Raw genomic sequence first — 23,282 nt, 5'->3', positions numbered from 1 at the left:
GACATTTGCAGGGTTTTATCCATCTTTCCCTGAACGAAGCAGATGCCTTGAAACCGGCTCAGTATTTTCCCCTCAGACACACAGGCTGTGCTCCAGCCCTCTCATATTTCATCTGCTACCTGCGGAGAGGACTCTGCAAGGGACTGAGCTGCTTTTTGCACATTTTTTCACGTTTTAAGGCTAAATACTAAGGTTTTTGGGACCTAAATGGCAGTGGGCGGGCATGGCATAACAAAGAGGCTGCCCTGGGCACCCAGGTAGCTGAAGCTACCCAAACCCCACTTCTTTCCACAGCACTCCCTTCCCTCCGTCCAGATGCTGGGCTTATATTGGAGTTTATCTGCATTTTCCCCTAATTCAGACTATTTGCTCTTGCTGCACAAATCAGCCCCTCTCTTCTTACGTGCTTCAGTGCTGGCCTGCCCTGTGTGCTGCAGGTGGTGGGGCTGCAGTGTGTGGTAGGATGCCACACTTTTTGGATGGCCCTTCATCACTATACAATACTGAAGTAGTCAGGTTTTTTAGGTTGCGTTTAAACTTTTCGTTGGGCAATGCAGTCTCTGCCATGCCCTGGGAATAGCTGGCTGAAGGAGAAAGCAGGCCAGGCTGTTAATAATCTACTAGCAGTTCAGTTTGGCTATTGTTGCAGCTGAATCTTTTCTTTTCCTTTAAGTTGAACAAATACACTTGATTTCTGTGGGGAGTGGTCGCAGTGGCGATGCCATCCCTGGTGCAGAGGGAGTGCCTCTGCAGCTCCTGGTAGGCCAAGCCTTGCTCGGGGTGGCTCTGCAGGGATGCTTCCCACAGGCTCCTCTGGAGAGGAGCCCTCTCCCCCTCCCCACGATGCAGCAAAAAGGAGCATGCTGTGGTGGGAAAGTTGCAGGGCAGGGGGCGTCGCAGGGGAGTACACAGACCTGCCCATGCTAAGCGGTTTGGGACCTGAAGCCCTTGCATTGCTGGGGCTGCTTCCTGCTGAAGCATCGGTGGTGGGTGGGTAGAGCCCGGTGAGGCTGTGGGTGCTGTGCAGGGGAGCCGGCACTCCCGGGAGCCGGGGTAATGTTTACCTCTGTAATCAGAGACCACAGAGCAGAGCATGCAGGCTGCTCAGCTCCAGTCGTGACTGAGCTGTATGCCTTAAGGAAACATGAAGCACCCGTGTTTGGGGCGTTCCTGCATTTCCTGGGTTTCAGAGCATTTCCAGGCTCACAGAGACCCTGCCTTGGTTAAGAGCCAAATGCCAGAGTGGGTCAAACACTTCCAAGACAGCTCAAAAACTTTCTGTCCCTGCTTCCCCCTCAGAGCCTGACAGAAATACAGCTAGACTGACCCTGGTGTCCCCATCCATGCAAGGCCCTTGAAGAAGGTACAGCTGAGAGACCTGATGGTGACTGCTTCGCCACTTTGTCAAACAGCAGCTATGGACAGCAATTCAGCCTGGCGGTGTTGTCTGTTGTGGTGTGGAACAAGGCTGCGGGCTCGTGCAGGCCTCTGGTTTGGGGGTGCAGGGGCTGGGTGCGGGGCAAGGAGACCGGCACACACTCCGAGATGCTCTGGGGCTCCTGGCCTTGCCCTGGCTCATGGTCAGGGTAGCAGCTCCGGTTGAGCAGGCGTCACCCCAGGATGCTCCACACCTGCCACTCGCAGGAGCCTGTGGTGCCCACGGACCAAACAGGGAGGCAGCCTAGCTCAGCTTAGCACACATGTGGAGGAGCCCTGGCCACTGGCTCTTTCCCCGGGCTGAGCTTTCCCTGTCTCTCCAGGGCCCGACTAGCAAAAAGAAGGGCGCAGCCCATGGGGTGGGCAGAGGCGAGATTTGAGGCACAGACAGCCGCCGGAGTTTGCTTTCCTGAGCAGGTCTGAACAAGTCTGGGGAATCAGGAAGCATTGGGAGGGAATCCAGCCCAGCTAGGACCAGAGCCGGGCGCTCCTGGCCAGCCGTGGGCCTCTGCCCTAGCCAGGGCTCCAGGGGGCTTGGCCCCTGGGGAAGCCTGGGCGCAGGCCAGTGGCTGGGCAGGGCTGCGGGGGAGAGCTTCACCCGGTGGCTGGGGCTGACCTGCGGTTGTGACCCCAGGATGGCGCTGAGCCGCTGCCCCGGGAGCTCATCGACACCAGCGGGGTAGAAGCAGGGGCTGTGCTGAGCCCCTGAAAACTTAAATGGGCTCCTCTGGGCACGTTGCACCAGGGCTGCTGCTGCTCCGGCTCTCGCAGCTGCTTCTCAGCCATGCTGCGAGGGGTCAGGGTGAGAGGTCTGTCCCGCGGCAGCCTGCACAGAGCCTTCCCTTTTGGGGCAGGTGCTGAGATCCCTGGGAGCACTCAGTCCATCCTTTGATGCCAGAACATACTCTGGATGGTCTGCGGGTGCCTGAACAGCCAGGGAGGTGTTGTCTGCCAGGTGTGGGCTGAGCAAGGGGCTTGTACAGTTGCTGCATGCACACCGAGGTGCAGGGACATTCCTGGGCTACAGGATGAGGGGTGCCAGGGATGGTGCTAGGTGGTATGCCTGTAAAAGAACGGGCTTTGTGTAGAGGACTGGCCTGGCCCGCTTGGCAGCTCTCTGCAGTGTTGCTTACAGGGGCCTGCTATTGCTGCCCATTTCTAGGTGCAGTGCTGCATCTCCCAGTCCACGTTCCCCCATAGAGAGGTGCCTGCAGGCAGCATGACGTGAAGCGATGATCTGGGCCCGATCCTGTGACCCCGGTGCCATTTATGATCCCTGGGAGGGTGCTGAGGAGGCTCCAAATGCCCCATCGGCCCCAGGATTTGAGGAGAAAAGGCAAGGAGGGCCTTAAAGCATCTCATCACTACACACTCTCAGGCCCTGGAAAGCTCCCGTTCTTCCTCAGCGAGGCTTTTGTTGCTGCTTCTGTGGATGCCAGGCTGGGGGACGAGATGAGGCAAAGGGGGTAGCAGGCGGGATTGGCTGCATCCGTGAGGGTTGCACAGGACTCCTGTGTGTTTGTGTGTGCAGAGCTACCTCTAGTGGCCATGGGTCCCGGTCTGGCGCTGGGACTCCAGATCAGCCTTGAACCCAGTGACAGCCCCAGGTGGGTGCCTCTTGGCAAGGGGCTGGGAGCAGTCTGCCTCATGCCCACTGATGCAAGGCTTCGACTCACATCACTTGTATTGATCTGGCATAGGCAAGAGGGGGAACAGCTCTGTGTTTTCTTCAGGGCAAGAGGGAAACGGGGGAGGATGTGTTTTGTGCATTGCAGGTGGGAAGGAGAGGGTTCCTTGTGTGCAGATCAGCAGGCAGGACGGTGCCCCAACAGTCCCTGCCAACACCCTAAGCTGTCTGCCAGGCCCTTGTGTAGTATGGTGAGCTCTATTCGGTTGTAGCCTTCTGTGCTGTAGGCTCAAATGCGCCATGCCTTTGCTACTCTGGCCGTAACTGTTGCCCAAGACAATGCCATGTTCGTTTGCAGCATGCTAGCGTTAGGGACATACATTTATGCTAACCAGATACCATTATACAGACTCTGTGCTACTAAGGAGGGCTTCCCCCACCCCCTGCCTTGCTCCCCAGCCTTCCCAAATCTCTTCTGGTAACATTGCTCTGTAGATGTAGTTTAAGGGTCAGAGCAACCTGTTCTCTCGGCATCTGGAAAGAAGTACCTGAGATCCTTGTTTGCAGGAAAGGCCCATAGAGTGCAGATATTTTTCAGGCTGTGTATTTTACTTGTGGCACAGCAGGATTGTGAGCAATGACTTTCATAAGGTGCTAGAAGGCACTACTATAAGCTAAATGTGGTAGATGTACAAGTGATTCTATTTCTAAACAGAGCATAAAGCATTGCATGTTGTTAGCATCCTCTGTTTGAAGGACCAGCTTTAGGAAAAAGCATACAAATAATTAATTTGCTTCAATAATGGTCCATTTTTCTTTTCCTCCAGATCTTATCTCTCATCAATAAGTTCTCCGGCCTTCATAAGTCCCCCAGATGGGACTTCCATCCTCTTTTGCCCAGGCAGAGTTATCGTGAAGGGGCGGCATCTCCAAGGACTGCTCTGGCGAGAGGTGGCTCATCCTGGAGGTAAGCTCGTTTGCCACAGTCAGGAATGGTGAGAAAGAGTAGGATGAGGTGGCAGCATAGCTGGGGGAGTAGTGGACATCTTCAAGAGGATGCAGAGGGTAGGGCTGGGCTCCGGGGATGGCTGGGGTCCAACTTGAGCTTCGGTATGGGGAAACGCCTCCGGACTCTTGTGAGGAGAGGCAGCTGGTGCCGGCAGGCAGTGCTTGCAGAGGGTCTGAGCATGCACTATCTGACTGGCTGAGACTGTCGGGTGAGGTCTGCTCCCAGGGCTCTCTCTGCATGGAATTGGGGAGAGAAGGCAAGAAAGACCCTTAAGAATAAAAGCTTATCCTGGAGGTAATGGTATATCTAGCTTGGCTTCAGCAAGCCAAGCTATCCCCAAAGCCTAGCTGGGAACACTCACACTGTTGCTCTGGGGCAGTATTTGGTGTTAAAACTGTTGAAAGGAAACATCCATGCTGTCAATAGTGGGCAAGGCCTGGAACAGGCTCCCAGTGGGACTGACCAGCCCTGACCCTGCAGGGCCCAGGAGCTCTTCCCTGGATGTGTGAATGGAGCTGGCTCCTGGGAAGTGGCAGGGACGGCGGTAGGCAACAGCCTGGAGCCGACCAAGGATGTTTCTAGAAACTTAAGGAGCTTAACAGAGTAGTTGTTTTGGGGAGCAGGGAAGGTTGTTAATTTAGAAGCTGGTCTCCAACAGGAAGAGGGGACAATTAGATGGAGGACCGCAACAAAGAGAAAAAACATTCCCCCTCAGCCCTGACCCATCTCCTGTGCACTCTGCTGTGGCTGCCTCCTGTAACAGCCACATCCTTCCCACATGAGTCCCTTTGACTTAACCCCCAGCATTAAATCAGGTAGTCCTTCATTGGGTGACTGAGAACCATAGACTCACTCACTAGTAGGAAGTGCGCTGTGTCATTAGGGAAGGATGGCAGGAGAGGGGGCACAGAAGAAGGGCTGAAGAAGGAGCTGGTACCAGCTGTGAGGGGAGTAGCATGGTAATCCCCATATTGGTCGGTGAGATATGCGTCCAGGAGTGCTGAGTAGCCCTGAGTGGCAGAGGAATTGCACGAGAAGGGCTTGGACCCTAGAGGGGATGAGTAGACATCACTGACAAACTGCTTTGTGTTGTGGAAATCCAACTCGGTTGTGAAGGATCTCCTGACGCCGTAGTAACCAGCCGTAGTAGGTGAGCCTGTGGTGGTCAGAAAAAAGGGTTGGCTAAAGGGAAACTGTAACAGCAGCACCTGGGGAACCACAGAGCTAATGGCACCTCTGCAGGTGCAAATTAAAACCTTTTTCTCTCCAGCATCACCCAGGGCAGGAGTCAATCCTGTCCTGAAACAGGTGTGTAAGTCCAAGTACTTTTAGCACCTCAGACTGCCCTGATCCAGCTGATGATCTCCATCTGCAGCAAACCAAATATGTTTTGGGAAGCTTCAGGTATGAGGCTGGGGGATTGGGGTTAGCTTTACCAGCCTTTGCTTTTTCCTTGCTCTGCTACAGCCCTTGGGAGGAGGATGGGGTTACAGCTGCAAAACCACCTGCCTCTGTTCCAGCCTCACACCCCTTTCCCTGCCCAAGAGCTCAAGGGACAAAACAGGTCAGCTCCTGGTTTTGTGCTTTCTCTCTTTAGCTCCATGGAAAACTGGGAGACACAGAGGGAAAAGAAGGGGATCTGCATGGCACCTCTTTCAAAAGAGGTGGGAACTGCTTTAATTACCTCTCTTTCCCCTCTTTGGGAATTTCATACAAGATTACAGGGGCCTTTCTTTTATTATTGCTGTTCCTGTTTTGACTCTTTCAATTGCTTTCCTCCTGGGCTCCCTCTGAGGGGTGGCCCTGCTCCAGTGCTCCTTTGCTCACTTTGTGTCCTTTGGAGAAGAGACAGGGGCAGTGTCAACTGTCCAACCTGCATAGAAGGTATTTATTGGTGGAGGAAAACTTCACCTGGCATTTGGACAAATGGTAACTGCGGTGTGCTGGTGTTGCCCTGCAAAAGATAAAGATATGTTAAAAAGTGTCTTATGAAAGCTAGGCAGCTCTCTAAGCATGTAGTTTGGGAAGGTGTTGGCATAATTCAGATGAACTATTTGAGCCTTGGTGGTATAAGTATGAAGAGCTTAACTACAAGATTTCAAGCCTGTGGCCTCTGAGGTATTAGCAGATGTAGGCCAAGAAGAGATTTTGAAGGTCTTGTGTAGAGTTGATAGCAGTAGAAATATCAAGATAACTGGCTTCTTTCTCATGTACTGCAGGGTCCCTTAATGCAGGCATAATTCTAAGCAGTCATTTTGGTGTTGGCACAAACCAGGTCTCAATAAGCTGGTATCTAAGCTCTTGGCTGATCAAAACAGGCAGATTCTGCATGGCCCATGTTCTAGCCCACCTCTCCTGTGCTGCATCTACCTGCCGCAGAGCTGCTTTAGCTGGCCCCTCCTAGCAGAACAAGCAGGCTGTGTGCAGAAGGCAGTTGTTTCTAGCTCCTGTTTGGGTGCTACAGCAATACTGATAATAATACTCTCCTCTTGGTCCCTAGGTATGGAAGAATTAGCCCTGAGTGACCCCGGTGCTCACGGTGGCTAATTCCTTACAAAGCACTGTGGCAAAAGCATCTGCTCCTCTGGAGCAGAGCTCATACATGGATTTTCACTGAGTTCTGTCTCCAGACCTCCAAACCCTTAGAGCAGAAATACAGTGCCCACGTCTGCATTTACTTTAGCTGTGCTGTCGCCCTGGCCAGTGATGGTGGCATGTTATTTTCAGTTTGCATAGTGCAAGCAGGAGGTTCCTGCCACAGCAAGCAACCAAATTTAGAGGTTTAAATTTGAATTAAATTTGCCAGTGCTAGGACTTCCTTTTACTGCTGAGGGAGGCTTGCAGCTGCTCTCTGCTCCGTCATGAAAATGAGCTCTGAGACCACACAAGTCACACGGGCTGTGGGAGTGATAGGAGGTGTCAGGAAGGAGCCCTTTGGCTTGCAGGCAGATGAGAGTGTTCACATTGCAGGGTCAGGGCTGGGGCTTGCACCTGTCTCCAGCTGGACCATTTTCAGCCACAGACCTCAGTGAGGATCATAGCTGGTAATGCACGCTGCCCTGCAAAGCTAAAGCCTCCCCATGCAAATCTGCTCTCAGCAGACACCTCTCTCGGCATCCATGTCACTTCAGTAACACCTTCTCCTGCTTCAGGGTTTTTCCCCACCACCTCCTCTGCCTGCCCATGGCTGTTGTATCCTGCAGCCAGCTTGTGTCTGCATTCACTGAGGAGGAATCTCTTTGAAAGTAATGGTGCAGGCCTCTGCACTAGTGTTTAGATCGCAGTCTTAACACCCCACTGGGAAGTAATCTAGTACTGTCATCTGGCACCCATAATACTGTGTTTGAGGAAAAAGTTGAGTTAGGAGGTGCAGGTAGCACAGATGCTGCCTACAGGTCAAAGGGCTGCAGTGATGAGAACTGGGATGCTTTGCTGGAGGGACAGGAAGGTCCCTGGGCACAGCTGTCAGCCTCTATTATGGAGCATTTCAAATTACCAGTGCATCTAAGTTCATTTTTGATTCTGTCTGTTCAACAGCCACTGAAACTATCTGACTGTGTCACAGGCAGCAGGTCCTCTTGCACGCACCTATGATGGATAGCCACAGAGCTGACATTAGCTGCAAGGGCTTTACCTGCCGTAATTCAATTGCAAGAACCTCTGCAGCAGCCCATCTTTGGCCTTCATCTTAGCAGGTACCCACATACTTGCAGAGACCTACATTTCACTTGCCTCCTGGCTCCTTATCAGGCGATGAATGGCTCAGCTTAATTGAAGCCCATTAGTTCATTTCCTCTCTGCGTTACTTCCTTTCAGTGCCCTGGGACTGAGGTAGCTGGATCTTCTGCAACACAGTGTGTCTGTTTAGCATCACTTGAGCCCACAGCATGTTCAGCTGTTGATAAACTTGGTCTCAGCCTCCCTTGCACATGACAGGGCAGAGATACTGGCTGGGGGTACGTACTCCAGAGAGCTGTGTTGCTTCACTGCCTTGGTAACCCAGGAGCGTTGTTCAGCTACAAGGCTGCCTTGGGGGACTAAATGCAAGGATCCAGGTCATAATAATGACGTGTTCCTGCAACAGGGTCCTATGGTGCCCATTGACCATACTTTGGCTTCAGTATATCTCCTCTCTGGGCCCAATCTGTAGAACAGCAGCTGAAGTAATAAAAATTAAGAAAAGCAAAGCTTAGTCTGGGCAGGGCACCTCACTGGCTTGCTGACAGCAAGTTTGCTGAATGATCTGACCCTGGCCTCTGAGTGCTGCTGGGCATAGTGCTTCATCTGTGTACCTACCAGTTTCCCCACCTGAGAAAAGAGGGTAATCCTTTTATCATGCAGAGGGTAACTGCTGGTTCATGCCTACACAGTAGATGAGCTAAAGGAAAAAAGTCAGACCCTCCCTAAAGCCCTTCTGCCCTGCAGTTGGTGGGAACTCAGAAGCCCAAACTGTGTGGTTTTCATCACATTACACACTGGTTTCCTATCATTTGATGTGTGCAGGGCCTGGCTGTCATGAAATTGTTGCTGTTCTACTGCCTCAGTAAACAGCCCAGCAGCTCAACTCTGATGAGCAATGACCTTTCCTCAGCAGCAGATCTCCATAGACCTCCCCTTGCATAACAAAGGCTTACTGATTTCGGAGCAAAGATCATGTTCAAACAAAAGATGCAGCTAAATTACACTGCATCATAAATATACAAAGGGGTGTTCAGTTATCTGCCGTTTGCTTTGATTCTGGATTATATTATGTCAGATAAACAGAGCTGCACTTACAGCTGTTCTTTTCATGATATATTCGAGCAAATACGGATGTTTGCCCTGCACAATAATTTTTCATCTCTCATAGGGAATTAGCAACAGAGCTGATTTTGCATTAGATAGACACACAACTGCTAAGCTTTTGAATACAAAGCAAAGGGCAATAAGGCAAGCAGCAAGTGTTTTACAGTTCGTAGGGCTTTTGATTGCAGCCGTTGAAGCTGCTGCCTCTAGAAAGAGCATGATAGTCATCAAGCAGGATCTGTTTTCTCAGGGAGAGCAAACACAGCAGTTGCTTCCTGCTGCTCCCCAAAGCAGTATTCCTAAATGCCTGCCTGGTGGGAGCATGTGTTTCCCAGTGACTGTCTATGGCTCAGGGGCTCTTCCGCCTTTCTGCATTAGCTGAAGGCTGTGAAGGTATCTATGGCTAGATCTTGCTTTGGTTGGTAATGCCCATGCTGGTTTTCTGCCTGTTTTGGTACACAGAGTTAACATGCATGAAAGTAACAGTGAGAAAAATACTTGCAAGTCCCTTTGAGGTCTCTTTGTTTTGCTAAAGGCAAAAAGCCTGAGGGGAAAAGAGCATCAAAGCTCCTAATATGTGTCCTCTGCTGCCAGTAATTCGGGTCTCTGCTCCCACCCTTTCCTTCCAGGTCACAGTTTCAGCAGCTTGACTGCATCTCCTTATCTGTCAGTGGCCCTATTGCTGCCAATCAGCCTGGAAGTGAAGTGCTGCTGCTTGGTAAAGGTGAGTCTTGACAAGGCACAGGGAATGGCTGACTGTGCCATTGGATTCCACATGCTGGCACCTGCAATGTTGTGTCTTCTTCTGGGGACAGCATCGCTTTTCTTGCTAGTAATTGAGAAAAACAATGTAGCATACTATAATTTGACTTAGGTTTCCTGTTGCCATAGAACCACTATAAGAAGAAATCATCTTTCACAAACTGATGCTTGGCCTCTTTCCAGACCATAACATCACTGCATCTCCCCTGGCACTCTAGTATGCCAGAGAGGAGCTGGAAGGAGCACAACATTCAGGAAAGAACATCTATTTTTGTGGCACTGAGCTGTTCAATTGTAGCTAGTAAAAAAGGAAGTTGACTTGGAAAGGTGTCATATGCAGGATGTGAAAGGAATGGAGGGAAAAAAAAAAAAGGACTTTAATCCCTCAAAGGTTCACTGATGTAAAAAAACAAGGAGCCAGCTGTTATCTTTTGGGGCAAACACTAGTGTTGCAAATGTTTTTGCTATTCCCTGCCAATATTGGCAGCGCCCTGAACTCAACATAAGTGCTCTTTAAACCAGAGGATTACATGACATGACTTTTCTGGTTTAAAAAAAAAAGGGGGAGGGGGGCGGGGGGGAAGAAGTGACTTACACTGAAGCAGGAGCCACTGCTCTGCCTGGATCGTTTTTCAGCAAGAAGATCTTTGACTGTGTGCTTCACTCGCACTCCCTGGTACACCCGTTTTCCAAAATCTGTAGGGACTGAGGGAATGAAACGAGCATTAGAGGAGTTCAATGAAAAGCATATAGCAGCTGGAAGAGGTTGTTACAGAAGAAGCAAATTCATCGCCTCTGTACACCAAGTTGGGAAGGAAGTATATAAGACTGCTATTATTAATACAAAATCATCCCTCAGGAGCCCAACAGCGAGGGCTGCTCATTTGCAGAGAACAAAGTCTGAGGTGCCCTACCCTGTATTTCAGCATTGGGTGCCATGTGGTTTCCATGCAGCTCCCTCTGTGCCAGATATGGCTGGCTGATGGTTTTAGGCTTTTATTTTCCAAAGAGAGCTCTGGGGGATCCTACATTTCCCCTTTGGGTCAGCAAAATTTGATTTAACTCTACAGCCCTTATTGCTTTCAGCAGAGATGTTGTGGTTTAGCCCCTCCTTGCCCTTCTGGAGTTAGTGGCTTTCAGCACATTGCTCTGCGAGCTTTGACGTCAGTGCAGCAAAGGTGGAAATACCCTGGACAGTTGAAGTCACTGCTCTGAACAGTGATGTGAATCACAGTGCAGATCTCAGGAAAGGAAAAGGAGCTGACTGCTGAGTCTGCTTTGTATCCACAGCAAATACAGACAGGGACTTGGGGACTCTGTTGTTTTATCAAGGTTATTGAGGAAGGCACAAAGAGGGGTTCAGCGTCTCAGGATGTCACCGAAGAGGCTGACAGCAGGCCTGGCTCTGTTTTCTTGACCTGCCTGGAATACAGCACAACCTGTCCCTAGGGTCTGTGTGACTTTTGGTGTGAGGCATCTGTCCTCTTCCTCTGCCTGGATAGAGCTTTGCGAGATCTGCCTTGTGTACAGGTGTTTTGGCACGAGTGAGGAGAGGTATGAGGTACAATACCAGGGACAGCTCTTTTATCCTGGCTAGCGGGCTGTGCCTGAACAGAGAGCTCACACCTGTGGAACCAGGGAGGAGTGTCCACGTGGGCTTTTATTGAAATCTTCCAGAGAAGAACTTAACTTTGAAGCTAATCCATTGGAAAACATGCAGCCATGTTCTCCTGAGGGAACAAAAACAGCCATTCCACAGCTGATGTGTTTGATATCTAAAATTGTGATATACCATTTTGCCCTTCTGCTTTTCAGGTTGTGTCATTTGGCTCCATTTATCACTTTCATTCATGTGGCATTGTGTCCCCAGGTGCACATGCACGTGGAGAGCTTAGAAAGAGAAGAGTAGAGGGTTTAAACAACACAGAATCTCAGTGCTGGCTTGAGGTTACCCCAAATGTTTTCTGTTGGGCCATAGCAATTGCAATTTTGGGCAACTGGGTGTCTGAGTACTAACCAGAGAGACTTCAGCCAAGACCAGGCAAAAGGCAAATACATTGCAAGAGACAGTGCCCCAGAAAGCTTATGATCAAAACAGTCAAAATAGAGGTAAACACTGAGTCTGCATATCAACCAGTGAGTATCTGTGGACAAGCCAGGACACAGCCAAAAATGGATATCAACTCTTGCAGCTGAGACTGGGGCCGGCTCTTTTCCATGGCCCAAGGAAGAAATCTCCCTCCTGTAGCCCCTTTTCAGGGCTGTTTTTACTGAGAGCAGTTGGAAGCATGGGTGCCTGGTGCGCACATGTAGCTGGAGCTGAAAAGCTGTGGCAGAGCAGGTATAACTGGCAGAAACAGCTATACTTTCTGCATTGGAAACTTTGCATCTTTGCATGAAAGTTCCTTTAAAGATACAGCATTGCAATTTGACAGAAAAGCCTGAACTGTATAGCACAGTTCATTCAGCTCCATCATGGTCTGATACTTGCGATAACTCATGCAGACTTTGATAGCTGCATCCAGTTGAAGATTCAGCACAGAACTTTTGGAGGAGGACTAAAGCCAAGGAGACAGTCTTATATTTAATTTTCAGAATGGGGATATTTCTGAAATAGCATCACTGGAAAAGCTGTGAGCAGCTTTTATTCTTTTATTCTGCAGTCTGATATTGCCAAACCCTACAACCTCTTTGTGTTAACTGACCTTGCTTGTCTGTGACCATTTCTAGCAAGTGTCTGATGATCTGCACTTCTGCAGTCCTGTTTGCCTAAGATCTTTACTATGGTCTAAAGACATTAGAAAAACCCTTCCACACCTCCTTACTTTTACACACGGATGCTGTGCTATTGAAGTTACTTCACTCATATACTCACAGTTATTCCTCTGCTCAAATTCTTATAAGTAAGCAATGTAATGGCTCTGTCCTTTAACACTGTTTTTAACTTAGCAGTCCAGCCTCATATAAATAAACCTGTTGTTTTCAGTGAGTTATTCAGCAGGATCTGATACCAGCTATTAACACTCCAGATAACTCTGCTATTGGCAGCACTGGGGAAAGGAATGCTAATTTAGGCCTGAGTTTATACAATTTTCAAGCAAATTGAATCATATTTCACATCACTTTGATCTAACCGCCTTTTGGAAAAATATTGCATTGTGAAGGAATATAAATTCAGCCTAGAGAAGGCAGAACATGCTAATAGATACTATTGAATTCTTGGGACATTAAAGATGCCACATGTGGATTTTAGACAATTATTCCTCCTGTTTGTTTTGTTGTTGGTTTTTTTTTTTTTTTTTAAATATGAGCCCAAGGATGGCACGGTATGTTCTTTCCCTGATATTTCTATGAAGATGTATCTTTACGCTTGTGAAAAGTCAAGGTGCTGAAACTCACCTGTTTCCATTGTCGTCACTGCTGACAAGTCCCAGCTCTCAGATTCTGCAGGACTTTGGAGAAAGGCTGACCGTCATGAGCTTCCCAGAGCAGACTGAAGCCAGTGCTCATACTCCACTGGTAAAGTTCCAGCTGAGCCTGACAGAAATATGTTTTCCACAATTTAGTGATGTCTCCGTGATACCTCGTTTGGGATTTGCTTAAATGCAAATCTGTTGATGTGTGTTTCACTCCAATTTGCATGGCCAGTGGTGGATCATTCCCAAAGAGTCTCTTTCCTGTCTGAGCCGACATTTCATGGATGAAAACTGAGGTGAGGTTTACTGATGGAAAAATCTTGGGTTAAAGTGAAAGGCTGGTAAGTCTTGCAGTGATGAGCCATCTCCTTACAGGTGAGGAACCTGGCTGGAAAAACAAGGCCTGGGACAAGAGCATCTTCTCGTGAGTAAGTGTGAGACGCCCATGTGCTGTTGAAGATGCACACAGCAGGCCTTGCTTGGGGAGTAGTACTGTTTCTCTGGGACCCCACAGGCTAGCTTGTGCGTTACACAGTTAAAACTGGATCTTTGGACACTGTGAACCCAGGAGGCTTTGCATGGCATCTGCTAGCACCTGTGGGGAGAGGGGCAGCACTCGGCCAGGGACAACATGCTCATGGAATGGAAAGGAACATCCTTTAGCAAACTCACATGCTCCTGGGGGGGAAGCCAGGGTTTGGCTTTCTGTTATCAAGCGAGGGGTCCCCTTTCTGAAGGTCTGAGGTTAGTCCCCAGTGAGGTGCCAGCAGGGGGAACAGCAGCCAGGAAAGGACCTGTTCTTACACTGCTGCTGGACTCAGGTTAAAGGGACTTTGGCCAGGCCTGCTATAGCCATTCCTCTGTTCCCAGCCTCCAAATGGTAGCAAGTCTGTTTCTGAACCAAAAAATATCTGAACCAAAAAACAGAGTTAAGCCTTTAAATTCTTCTTTAAACATCATAGCTTATATCCTGGTTCTGAAACATATCTGCATTTGCTGCAAGAGAGCCGTTTTCCCTGCAACATGGCTAGCACAACCTATCAATACAGTGAGGGCAGGCTGTGGTGAGGCAGATGATCTCTGGAGTGCTTTGTGTACAAGCAGCATGGGCTGGTGCACAGCATTGCTGTGCTCATCTTACATGACCAGGACAAGACTGGCGCCAATACGTTCCTTATAATTAAATATTTCTTCTCTTGTGGATTCTGCTGCCAGCTTGCGGGTCTATTAGGTAAGATCCGTCCCTCTTTGTAATTCCATGCACTTTCCCTGGCATTGGCCTGGAGATGAATTTGGCCTGTCATGTGAACTGCCTTCCTGGGGAAGGTTATTGTTTTTTTAAGTGTAATTATTCTTTTCCTTCAGAAGAAAAAGAAAATACAAAGAGCAGCAGCTGGCAAAGGCTGCATCTGCTCACGCCATAGAGGCAAGTGGGGAATGCAGAGCTGAAATAACATCCTGAATAATTCCCAATATTCTTAACTTGCAGAACAAGTCGGGTATTCTGCCTGCTCAGACGTGGAGCTAAGGACCAAGAGGACATCACACGATCAAGCCAATGGAAGACTCAAGCTCCTGTGCACAGAGTCTTTCACTGTGTATATATGCCCTCTTATATAAGACAAGTCTTATTTTGGCCTGTCCATTCTTGGCCACCCCCCTCCTGCTACCCACAGGTGTCTTGGATTTGGTTGACAGGTAATAGAATGGGCAGAAAGCACCAGGTGGGTTGGGGAAGCGTGGGCAGATGTAAAGTCACAGCAGAAGAGGGCTGTCTTTGCTTTGTCAGCAATAGGCTTAGTTTGCCACCTGCCTCCTGGCAGGCTTCCCAGGTAGTTTTGTCTCCTGTGCCGGATATTTATATACTTTGGTTAGGATATACAAGTTAAATCCCAGCCCCATTCAAGCTAATAGCTTTGCACTGCCTAGCCAGTCCAGGTGTTTTCTGTACTGGTTACAAAATAATTACATTGAAAACAAGAGGTCCTGCAGAAAACAAATAAACAGAGATAAAATAGAAACTCAGCCAGCCTTCTTTTAGATGAGATCCATCTCTTACCTTACATTTTCATTTGAAAAAGCATCATACTCAGATTTTCTATATAATTTAGTGAATTTGGGCATATACTTTCCATTCACGTCGGAGGAGAGACCCGGCGTGTGTGACAGGAGTTATAGAAGCAATTGTGTATTGGCAAGGCACGCTTTGTGGCACATTTTATACAAACCCATTTGGTTTTAGCATGGCATTTACCTGCGCCAAAGCAAACCTTCTGAGAATTGTGTATCCATTTTGTGTTACAAAAGCCTGGAACAGCAGATGTCATAGTCAATGTATATTTGTTTAATCCAAGCTGTCATTTCAATCTGTCCTCTCGTTACCGAGTAAAGAGAATATGTTGCATTATCTCGCAGCAGGAACTGCAGTACTGAGGGGTTTTGTATTCCGGCGCTTGGCCGGGGTGCCCAGCTGCGTGGATTTTGACTGCAGTCTTTGCATTGTGAGGACTCTCTTGTTTAGGCACGGAATGATTCTGGAGGCACCTGAAATTAACTTACGTGGCCTGTGCCGGTCTTCACGCTCCACCACCGCAAAGCCAGGTCCCGTGCCAAATCTTAAAATAACGAAAGCGGTCCCGGCTTCCCAAAACCAAACGCCAGTCGGTCCCGCGGCTGTCTGCAAGGATTTCGGCTTGGGGCTCAGCCCCAAAGGGCGCGGGAACCTTTGTGAGCCGGCGCCGCTTCCCGGCGGGCCCGCTCGGCCGCTGCACGCCCGCCGCCGGGTCCTCCGCGGGGATTGGTCGGCGGTTCGGCGGGGTCGGCTGCTATTGGGCGGGCGGGCGGTCGCGGTCCGTTGGGCTCCGGCGCCCCCCGGCGGGGCAGGGGCGGACGGAGGGTGAGTGGGGCGGTCTCCCGCGCCCCCCTCTGCCCCCCCCCCCCCCCCGCCCCGGGGCTTCCCGGTTCCCCCTCCGCCGCCGGTTCGGTGCCTCTGGGCGTCTGCCCGCCGCGGTGGCTCAGCCCCGACTCCGGCCGCTGCTGCGGGAGCGCGGGGCCGCCCCTGCCCTCGCCGAGGCCTGCCGGACGCAGCGCCCGGGCCGGTTTCGGGCAGCGGGGTGACGGCGACGGTGAGGGGTAACCCTCGGCGTCTCCGCTTTGCCCTTCGGGGCCGGCGGCCCCGGCCATGCCGCCCCCCAAGGCCGGCGGTAAGGGGGCCTTGGTGCTGCAGTGTGAGTGGGAGGCGTGCACCTACGTGGCCTCGAAGATGGAGGAGTTTTGCGAGCATGTGGCCCAGCACCTGCAGCAGCACCTTCCCGGGGAACACCGGGACGAGATGGACCCTCTCGGTAAGGAGCTGGCAGCTTCGACCCGCTGCGGCTCGCGAGCCCTCCCTCTCCTCTGAGATATATCATTGTGTGAGAATCTTGCTCTCCCGGAGGAGAGCAGCGCTGCCTGTTGCAGGACTGGAATCTCATGAAAAAAGCCGTGGTGTTTCTCTCTTTGCGGGAACCTGAGCTTTACTTGGAGAGTTTCCATCAGACCATTATGGCCTGTATATCTCCTGTTTGTGTTGCAGAGGAATACACATGTTTGTGGCAGGAGTGCGGTTTCTGTTCCCCAGAGAGCTCAGCTGACCTCATTCGCCACGTCTATTTCCACTGCTACCACACCAAGCTGAAGCAGTGGGGGCTGCAGGCCCTGCAGAGCCAGGCAGATGTGAGCCATTGCCAGCTGGACTTCCAGAGCCGCAATATCATCCCTGAGATCCAGGAGAACTTTCTTTGTCTGTGGGAGTACTGTGAGGTGAGAACAGGGGACGCAATTTCACTTTCCTATGGGTTATCTGTGACGTGGCAGCCAAGGGAAGGAGAGCTGCTTTTGTTCTGCAGCTCACCTGCATGCCTGCCTGTTGGCTGTGTTTGTACCTGTGTGAAAGTGCCTGTTGTGCTCTGGCTGAGGCCAGCTCGTGCTGATCTCTTCACCCTGTTCTGCCTGTCCTTGCTCCCCAGAGATCATTTGATAATCCCGAGTGGTTCTATCGGCATGTGGAGGATCACAGCTTCTGTTCGGAGTACAAGGCATCAGGGAAGGAGAACCACGTGGTCCTCTGTGGTTGGAAAGGTTAGTGGGTGCATGCAAGGCCTCTCTAGAGTGCTTTGCACGGGGCTGAATTGCAAACGTTGTACAGTAGAACTCTGCAGTCCTTGATAGGGTTTCAGAGAGCCTCTTGAACTTCAGAAATATGTGTGCATGGTCGTAACAGTGAAATGTTACTGTAGAATCTCCTTCAGGGGATCCAGTTGAGTGCTTTATATTGAACTTTTCATTTATATTTAATTAGTACCTAGAAGAAAAGACTCCAGTTCATTTTTTTTTTTCAATAATTTCTGTCTCCTGTGTTTGTGCAGTTGCCGTAGCTGCTTGCGCTGGAGGGGCGGGGGGCCACACCAGTTGTACATTAGCGATCTCATCCTGCTGTGACCTTGCTTTGTGGGCTTTTTGGAGCAGGGAGTTGATCCTTGTTAGCCAAAACACAAGCAAAAAGCCTGCCATTCAGTCAGTTTGTGGATCGTGGCCCATGTGCGAAGGATCTTAATGGCATTCTGTTGTTTCTGTTTAGACTGTGATTGCACCTTCAAGGGGCGCTGCAAACTGCGGGAGCACTTGCGCAGCCACACGCAGGAGAAGGTGGTGGCCTGTCCTACCTGTGGGGGGATGTTTGCCAACAACACCAAGTTCTTCGACCACATCCGCCGTCAGACTGCACTGGACCGTAAGCTCCTGCGAGTGGGGAAGGAGTGGTTTGTGAGCAGTCTTCTGACTGGGCCATTTGGTTTGCTAGAGCTGCCTGTTCTCTGCAAGCAAAGGGCATGGGTGTGCTTGGAAACAGTCTGGCTTCTTTGGCGACTGGGAGCTCAGACACTGATGAATCTCTGAGAAGTGTCTTCTTGCAGGGGCAGGAGGTTTGGAGGCTGACAAGGCTGCACAGGTCTCACACTGCTGCAGCCAGAGCTTTCCTCCTGCAGGGACCCAGGACTGAAGTCAAAGGCAGCAGCTGGGCACTTGCAGCAGCACTGGGATTTGCTTGCTGAGTTCCCTTGTGCTGCGCTGGTGATGTGTGTGTGATGGTTGCTCCCCAGTTCCTGCACTGGCAGCCCAAGGAGGCTGCGCGAAGGGGAGGCAGATTGGTCTTTGCAAGTGGGTTTTTTTGTTTGCTTTGTTTGGCTTTGTAGTCAGTGTCTGCTGTGTCTGCCTGGAGAGAAGGGTTCCCAGCTCTACTGTAACTACCTCTTTTTCCCTCTTTCTGTGCTGTTGACTCTGCTTTGATCTCTTTTCTCACCGCCCCCTCCTCTTTCTCCCTGGCCTTCATGCTATAGAGCAGAGGTTTCAGTGTTCTCACTGCTCCAAGAGGTTTGCCACAGAGAGGCTGCTCCGTGACCATATGAGGAACCATGGTGAGTAAAGGCCCCTTCTCCCAACTGAGGCTCTGAAGAGTGTGTGCTTTCCCCTGCTTTGTGGTAATGTTTTCCACCCATTGTTTTGCACAGTGAACCATTACAAGTGCCCTCTGTGTGACATGACCTGCCCGCTGCCCTCCTCCCTGCGCAATCACATTCGTTTTCGGCACAGCGAGGAGCGGCCGTTCAAGTGTGACTACTGTGACTACAGGTGAGGACCAGGGCTTTCTGTCTTCCCAGACTGCTGACGGAGAAGCACCCAGAGGCATGCGTGTGTGTGCATGCTACACAGTGTTCAGCCTTGTTCCCTTATAATTTCCTTTTAGCTGCAAGAATCTCATTGACTTGAGGAAACATCTGGACACGCACAGCAAAGAGCCAGCCTATCGCTGCGAGTTTGAGGCTTGCAGCTTCACTGCACGTTCCCTCTGCTCCATCAAACTGCACTACCGGAAAGTCCATGAGGTGGGAAGGGAGCAGAGGGCTATTCTGCTGTGTACTCTCTCCCAATGAGGCTGAGAACTGCTAAGTGCAACATGCTGTACAGAAGCATGAGGAAAAAAGCTAAAGTCATGTCAAGTGCCCCAGGCTGACCAGGGCTATAGGAATGTGAGGTCAGGTTGCATTCCTCTCTTACTGCTGCAATGATATGTCATGTCAGTCTTCTCAGAGAACCTGATTCCTCCTTCCATGCACATGCATGGGTACCAGGCCCTCTGATCAGGCTCATGGGGTATTCACATCCCTCTCTCTGCCCTTCAGGGTGACTCAGAGCCCCGGTACAAGTGCCATGTCTGTGACAAGTGCTTCACACGTGGAAACAACCTCACTGTCCACCTCAGGAAGAAACACCAGTTCAAATGGCCCTCGGGACATCCTCGCTTCAGGTACTGCCCATCCTTAGCTCCTCGCTATCTCCTCTCTAGCGCAAGAGAGCGCTGGAGCTGCATCCTGTGTCTTGCTGGAGCAGAGACCTGGCAGTGCTTGGGTTCTGATGTTTGCCTGTAATGTGCTCAAGACCCATTTCCCAGTGGCTGGGAGACACTGGGCACCAAGCATTCGGTGGGATCTGGCACAGCGACAGAGCAGTGCTGGGTGGCAGCTCCAGCAGTGGGTCTGAGATTGGGGGCAAGATTAGCAGTGGTGCCATCACAGCTGCATCTGGTGGGATGTTTCTGAGCTTGGCAGGGGCCAGGTCCAGGTGTCCCACTCCAGGAAAAGCTGCTGTAGATCAATCTCTCGACAGATGCCTCTGCTGCATTTTCTCTAGGAAACTCCAGAGGGTTTCCAGAGCCTAAAAGCTGGGAGGGGAAGAGGATGGACTTCAAATGCTCCCAGTGAAACAGAGTGGTGGAAGGAGATGGGCTTGGGAGGTGTTAGAAGCCTGGCAGAAGGCTCAGAAGCTGCCACATGGATGTGCTTTTAGGGATAGGGGTTGAAGGGTTTTTATCTTACTTGCCCAGTATCATCTATGTAGCACTGGGCATTTGTAGTGGGTTGACCCTGACTGGATGCCAGGTGCCCACCAAAGCCGCTCTATCACTCCCCCTTCTTAACTGGACAGGGGGGAGAAAATATAACAAAAGGCTCATGGGTCAAGATAAGGACAGTTTAATAAACTGAAAGCCAAGGTCGCGCATGAAAGCAAAGAAAAACAAATGATATTATTCTCTACTTCCCATCAGCAGGCGATGTCTAGCCACTTCCTGGGAAGCAGGGCTTCAGTACGCGTAGTGGTTGCTCCTGAAGACAAAAATGCCCCCCTTCCGTCTCCCTTTACTTAGCTTTTATATCTGAGCTGACGTCATATGGTATGGAATATCTGTTTGGTTAGTTTAGGTCAGCTGTCCTGGTTATGTCCCCTCCCGAGATCTCGCCCTGCCCCAGCCTGCCGTTGAGGGGGGGGCAAAAATGTTGGAGAGACAGCCTTGATGCTGTGCCAGCACTGCTCAGCAGTAGCCAAAACACTGGTGTGTTATCAACACCTTTCTAGCTATTGATGCAGAGCACAGTGCTATGAGGGCTGCTATGGGGAGTATTAACTCCATCTCAGCCAGACCCAATACAGCATTGAAACCTAGAATATAGTGCCCCTTCCTTGGCTGCTGCTTCAGGCTACTACCTGTATCTTGGGAAGGGGCTGTAGTGTGACTGGCTCCATCACCCATGCCTATCTCTGCTCAGGTACAGGGAACATGAGGATGGCTACATGAGGCTGCAGCTGGTGCGTTACGAGAGCGTGGAGCTGACAGAGCAGCTACTGAAGGACAGAGAGAAGCAGGGGGAGGCACTGGATGGCTCAACTGAGTGTGTGGTGCTGTCTGAGGGTGAGGGCAACCTGCAGGGCATCATTCTGGAGGCCCCGGCACAGGCTCCCCTGGTGGAGAACAGTATTGCTGAGCTGCAAGTGGCCCCGCTGCGCCTGGCCCCTTGCTCTGCTGACAACCCTGGGCCAGCACGGCCGAGTGCCTTCCTGGGAGCAGCACTGTCATCCGAGCAAGAACCTGGCACCCTGGCCAACCCCATCATCCGTGTGGTGAACCGGACCAATGAGCACGGAGAGAGTGAGACTGTGTATTATGTCATGGCCAGCACATCCTCAGAGGAGCAGGTGTCAGCACCCAGCGAGCTGGCTATGGAGCTGGAGGAGAATGTCATGGACCGTCTGCAGAAGACGGCTGAGGAGCTGGGCATCCAGATTGTGTGAGGTGCTCACCTGCCTCTGCACGAGGAAAACTTGGGCATCCATGGGATGTGCTGGTGGGGGAGGTTGGGAAGTGCTTGCGGGAGAGGGCTGAGCTTGTCTTCACCTATCTGCAGCTGGCTAAATTCCCCTTCTGCTGCCCCAGCCTTTCTGGCTGCCGGTTCTGGTCAGCATGGGGAGAGGGGAAGGACAGGTCTCTCTCAGTTGTGGGTCAAGTGATCTGAGCTGGAAAGAGCTGTCTGTCTCCTCCTTTTGGGGATTAGGGACTAGCAAGCCTCTCCCACCCTTCCAGTAGGGTTGGCCTTTGCCTGACACAGGCCTTCCCCTCTGGGTCACTCACTGGTGGTATGGTCCCTGCTGCTGTGCAGCTAAGTTGTCAGCCTTTGCTGAGCCTGGTCCTCAGCTAGGATCTCCCCTGGCAGGATGATGTGCTGAGCAGACACTGCGGCTGAAGCCTCTTCCCTGGAGAGATGCGTAGCCCTTAGCAGGCCTGTTCTCCCCCATCCATACTTTGTTCTCCAAGGGATGGCTCTGCTTCTGCCTTCATCAGCAGTTCCCTGCACATCATCTTTCCTAGGTCATTCAGCTGGTGCTGTTGGTGGTCTTTGCACCACTGATCCCCTTACACTGCACTGATCTCTGGTGGGAGGGGGTGGAGGTGCTGTCACTTGCAGGCTACTGCTCCCTGCAGCGCTGGGGGATTGGGAGCTTCTTACTGCTTTTGTCCTTCCCTGGGTTTCCTCCCCACATTGGGGTTTGGGCTTCTGGTTGGGCAAAGTGTACTTTGGCAAGACAAATAAAAGTCAGACTGCCAGGCGAACCAGTGTCTGATGTCTGTTTCAGCCCTGTCCCTGCCAGCTGTGGCATGTTGTGGTGATAGAATGAGACCGAGTTGCCTAGAGCCTGGAGTGTGGGAGGTGGGCACTGAAGAGCTGCCAGGATCTCTGGACACGTCCTGTGTGTTGCCACTTGGTGCAGCTGGCGACTGCCTTGAAAAGCGTGTTGTTCCACGTCCCCAGAGGTGGCACTGGAAGGCCAGGTTTAACTCTGGCACTCTTGTTCCCTGCTGTCCTGATGCAGGCTTGATTTTTGCTGCCTCCTTCAGGGTGTGAATGTCAGCTGCCTGCAATGTCATTGTTTGAATATAGAGAGTAGCTTGGGCTTGTGAGCAGAGCCAACTTGCCCTTTGTGGAGTGATTTGGATGAGAACAATGTGAGGCTGGTGTCACTGTGGTGACACTCAGGCCCTCACTGCCCTGTGTGTGGAGGTGGTGTGCTCAGATGGAGTCAGGGAGGCACCCTGCTGATCTCCTTGGCTGGATGCTGACTTCCTCCCATCTCCTTTTTCAAGCAGTTCAGCAAAAGCTGTTGGAATTCCAGGTTAATGGAGGAAATCACTTTATACTAAACCCTTGGCCATCTGCTCACTTTCTAATTACACTGTGGGTGTGATTCGTGGCTATGCCCTTGGGATGGGATGATGAGAGCAGCCCCTTAGGCCTGCACCCTGGGTGAGGGGCAGCATGCTCTGCAGTTGCCATACTCAGGGGCTGGGTAAGCAGCAGGGATGAAGTGGGCAGAGCTGCCCACTGCAGGCTGTGTTGGGAAGGTTTCCTGGGGCTGGATCTATGCGTGAAGGGCAGTGCACACCTCTGCACCCGAATACTGCTCTCTCCAGGGGCGTGCATGCAGAGTGCCTCCCATGGGCCAGTGAAATGGAGCTAGGGCCACGTGATGGGCACCTTGTGCTCGGGGTGAGGCAGGGTGGGAGGCAGCTGGCTGTCCCAGCAGCCCTGAAGCATGCACTGCAGGAGGATGCTGCTAGCTCGGGAGAGCATCCCTGGGCTGCCAGCATGCGATGCGGCCAGGCCTTGCCCAGCCTTCCCTGCCCTTGCTCCTTGGTACTTGGCAGAGCTGGGCCAAGGATACCTTCGAGAGAAGGGCCTCCTGCCAGGTTTGCATTCGCAGCACTTCCAGCTTGGCCCCCTTTCCAACACGTGGGCCTTGGGGCTCTGCTGCCAAAGCCACGGCTGTGCCTGCATTATCTTGGACTATGGCGCTCCCGCAAAATGTAAGTGCTAGGTGT

The 23,282-nt window shown here is 51.4% G+C and overlaps 3 protein-coding genes across 3 annotated transcripts in view; 1 reads left to right on the top strand and 2 right to left on the bottom strand.

Moving 5' to 3' along the window:
- Positions 1–491, bottom strand: part of POU2AF3 (POU class 2 homeobox associating factor 3) — an 8,076-nt gene extending 7,585 nt beyond the window's left edge. The window contains exon 1 of the mRNA XM_052785803.1: positions 404–491. Within this exon, the coding sequence (XP_052641763.1) occupies positions 404–491 (88 nt within the window). The remainder of the gene's footprint in view (positions 1–403) is intronic.
- A 3,401-nt stretch (positions 492–3,892) lies between these two features.
- Positions 3,893–13,029, bottom strand: POU2AF2 (POU class 2 homeobox associating factor 2). Its single transcript, XM_052785802.1, has 5 exons — positions 13,020–13,029; positions 10,216–10,376; positions 5,985–6,027; positions 4,931–5,229; positions 3,893–4,306 (listed from the first exon to the last, which is right to left on the bottom strand). The coding sequence occupies exons 1-5, from the start codon at positions 13,027–13,029 to the stop codon at positions 3,905–3,907; spliced, it is 915 nt and encodes a 304-aa protein (XP_052641762.1). The 3' UTR covers positions 3,893–3,904.
- A 2,924-nt stretch (positions 13,030–15,953) lies between these two features.
- HINFP (histone H4 transcription factor) lies at positions 15,954–22,016 on the top strand. Its single transcript, XM_052786551.1, has 9 exons — positions 15,954–16,380; positions 16,611–16,837; positions 17,044–17,155; positions 17,655–17,807; positions 18,412–18,489; positions 18,583–18,703; positions 18,819–18,957; positions 19,255–19,379; positions 20,677–22,016. Exons 1-9 carry the CDS (start codon positions 16,218–16,220, stop codon positions 21,197–21,199), a joined length of 1,641 nt encoding a protein of 546 aa, XP_052642511.1. The 5' UTR covers positions 15,954–16,217; the 3' UTR covers positions 21,200–22,016.
- Positions 22,017–23,282: the final 1,266 nt, after the last annotated feature.

Source organism: Harpia harpyja, chromosome 4 (assembly GCF_026419915.1).
Source record: "Harpia harpyja isolate bHarHar1 chromosome 4, bHarHar1 primary haplotype, whole genome shotgun sequence".
Lineage (NCBI taxonomy): Eukaryota > Metazoa > Chordata > Aves > Accipitriformes > Accipitridae > Harpia > Harpia harpyja.
The sequence above is the reverse complement of the archived record's forward strand: the minus strand, read 5'-3'. Positions and strand labels throughout refer to the sequence as shown.

What these genes read in the sequence shown, in the direction of transcription:
- POU2AF2 (XM_052785802.1), bottom strand. An exon ending in ACCATTTGTCCAAATGCCAG is followed by an intron (nt 5,230 to 5,984) that starts GTGAAGTTTTCC and finishes TGACCACCACAG; the next exon opens with GCTCACCTACTACGGCTGGT. An exon ending in ACACAGCGCACTTCCTACTA is followed by an intron (nt 4,307 to 4,930) that starts GTGAGTGAGTCT and finishes AATTCCATGCAG; the next exon opens with AGAGAGCCCTGGGAGCAGAC.
- HINFP (XM_052786551.1), top strand. Translation starts at nt 16,218, where the DNA reads ATGCCGCCCCCCAAGGCCGGCGGTAAGGGGGCCTTGGTGCTGCAGTGT. An exon ending in GTCTGTGGGAGTACTGTGAG is followed by an intron (nt 16,838 to 17,043) that starts GTGAGAACAGGG and finishes CTTGCTCCCCAG; the next exon opens with AGATCATTTGATAATCCCGA. An exon ending in TCGGGACATCCTCGCTTCAG is followed by an intron (nt 19,380 to 20,676) that starts GTACTGCCCATC and finishes ATCTCTGCTCAG; the next exon opens with GTACAGGGAACATGAGGATG.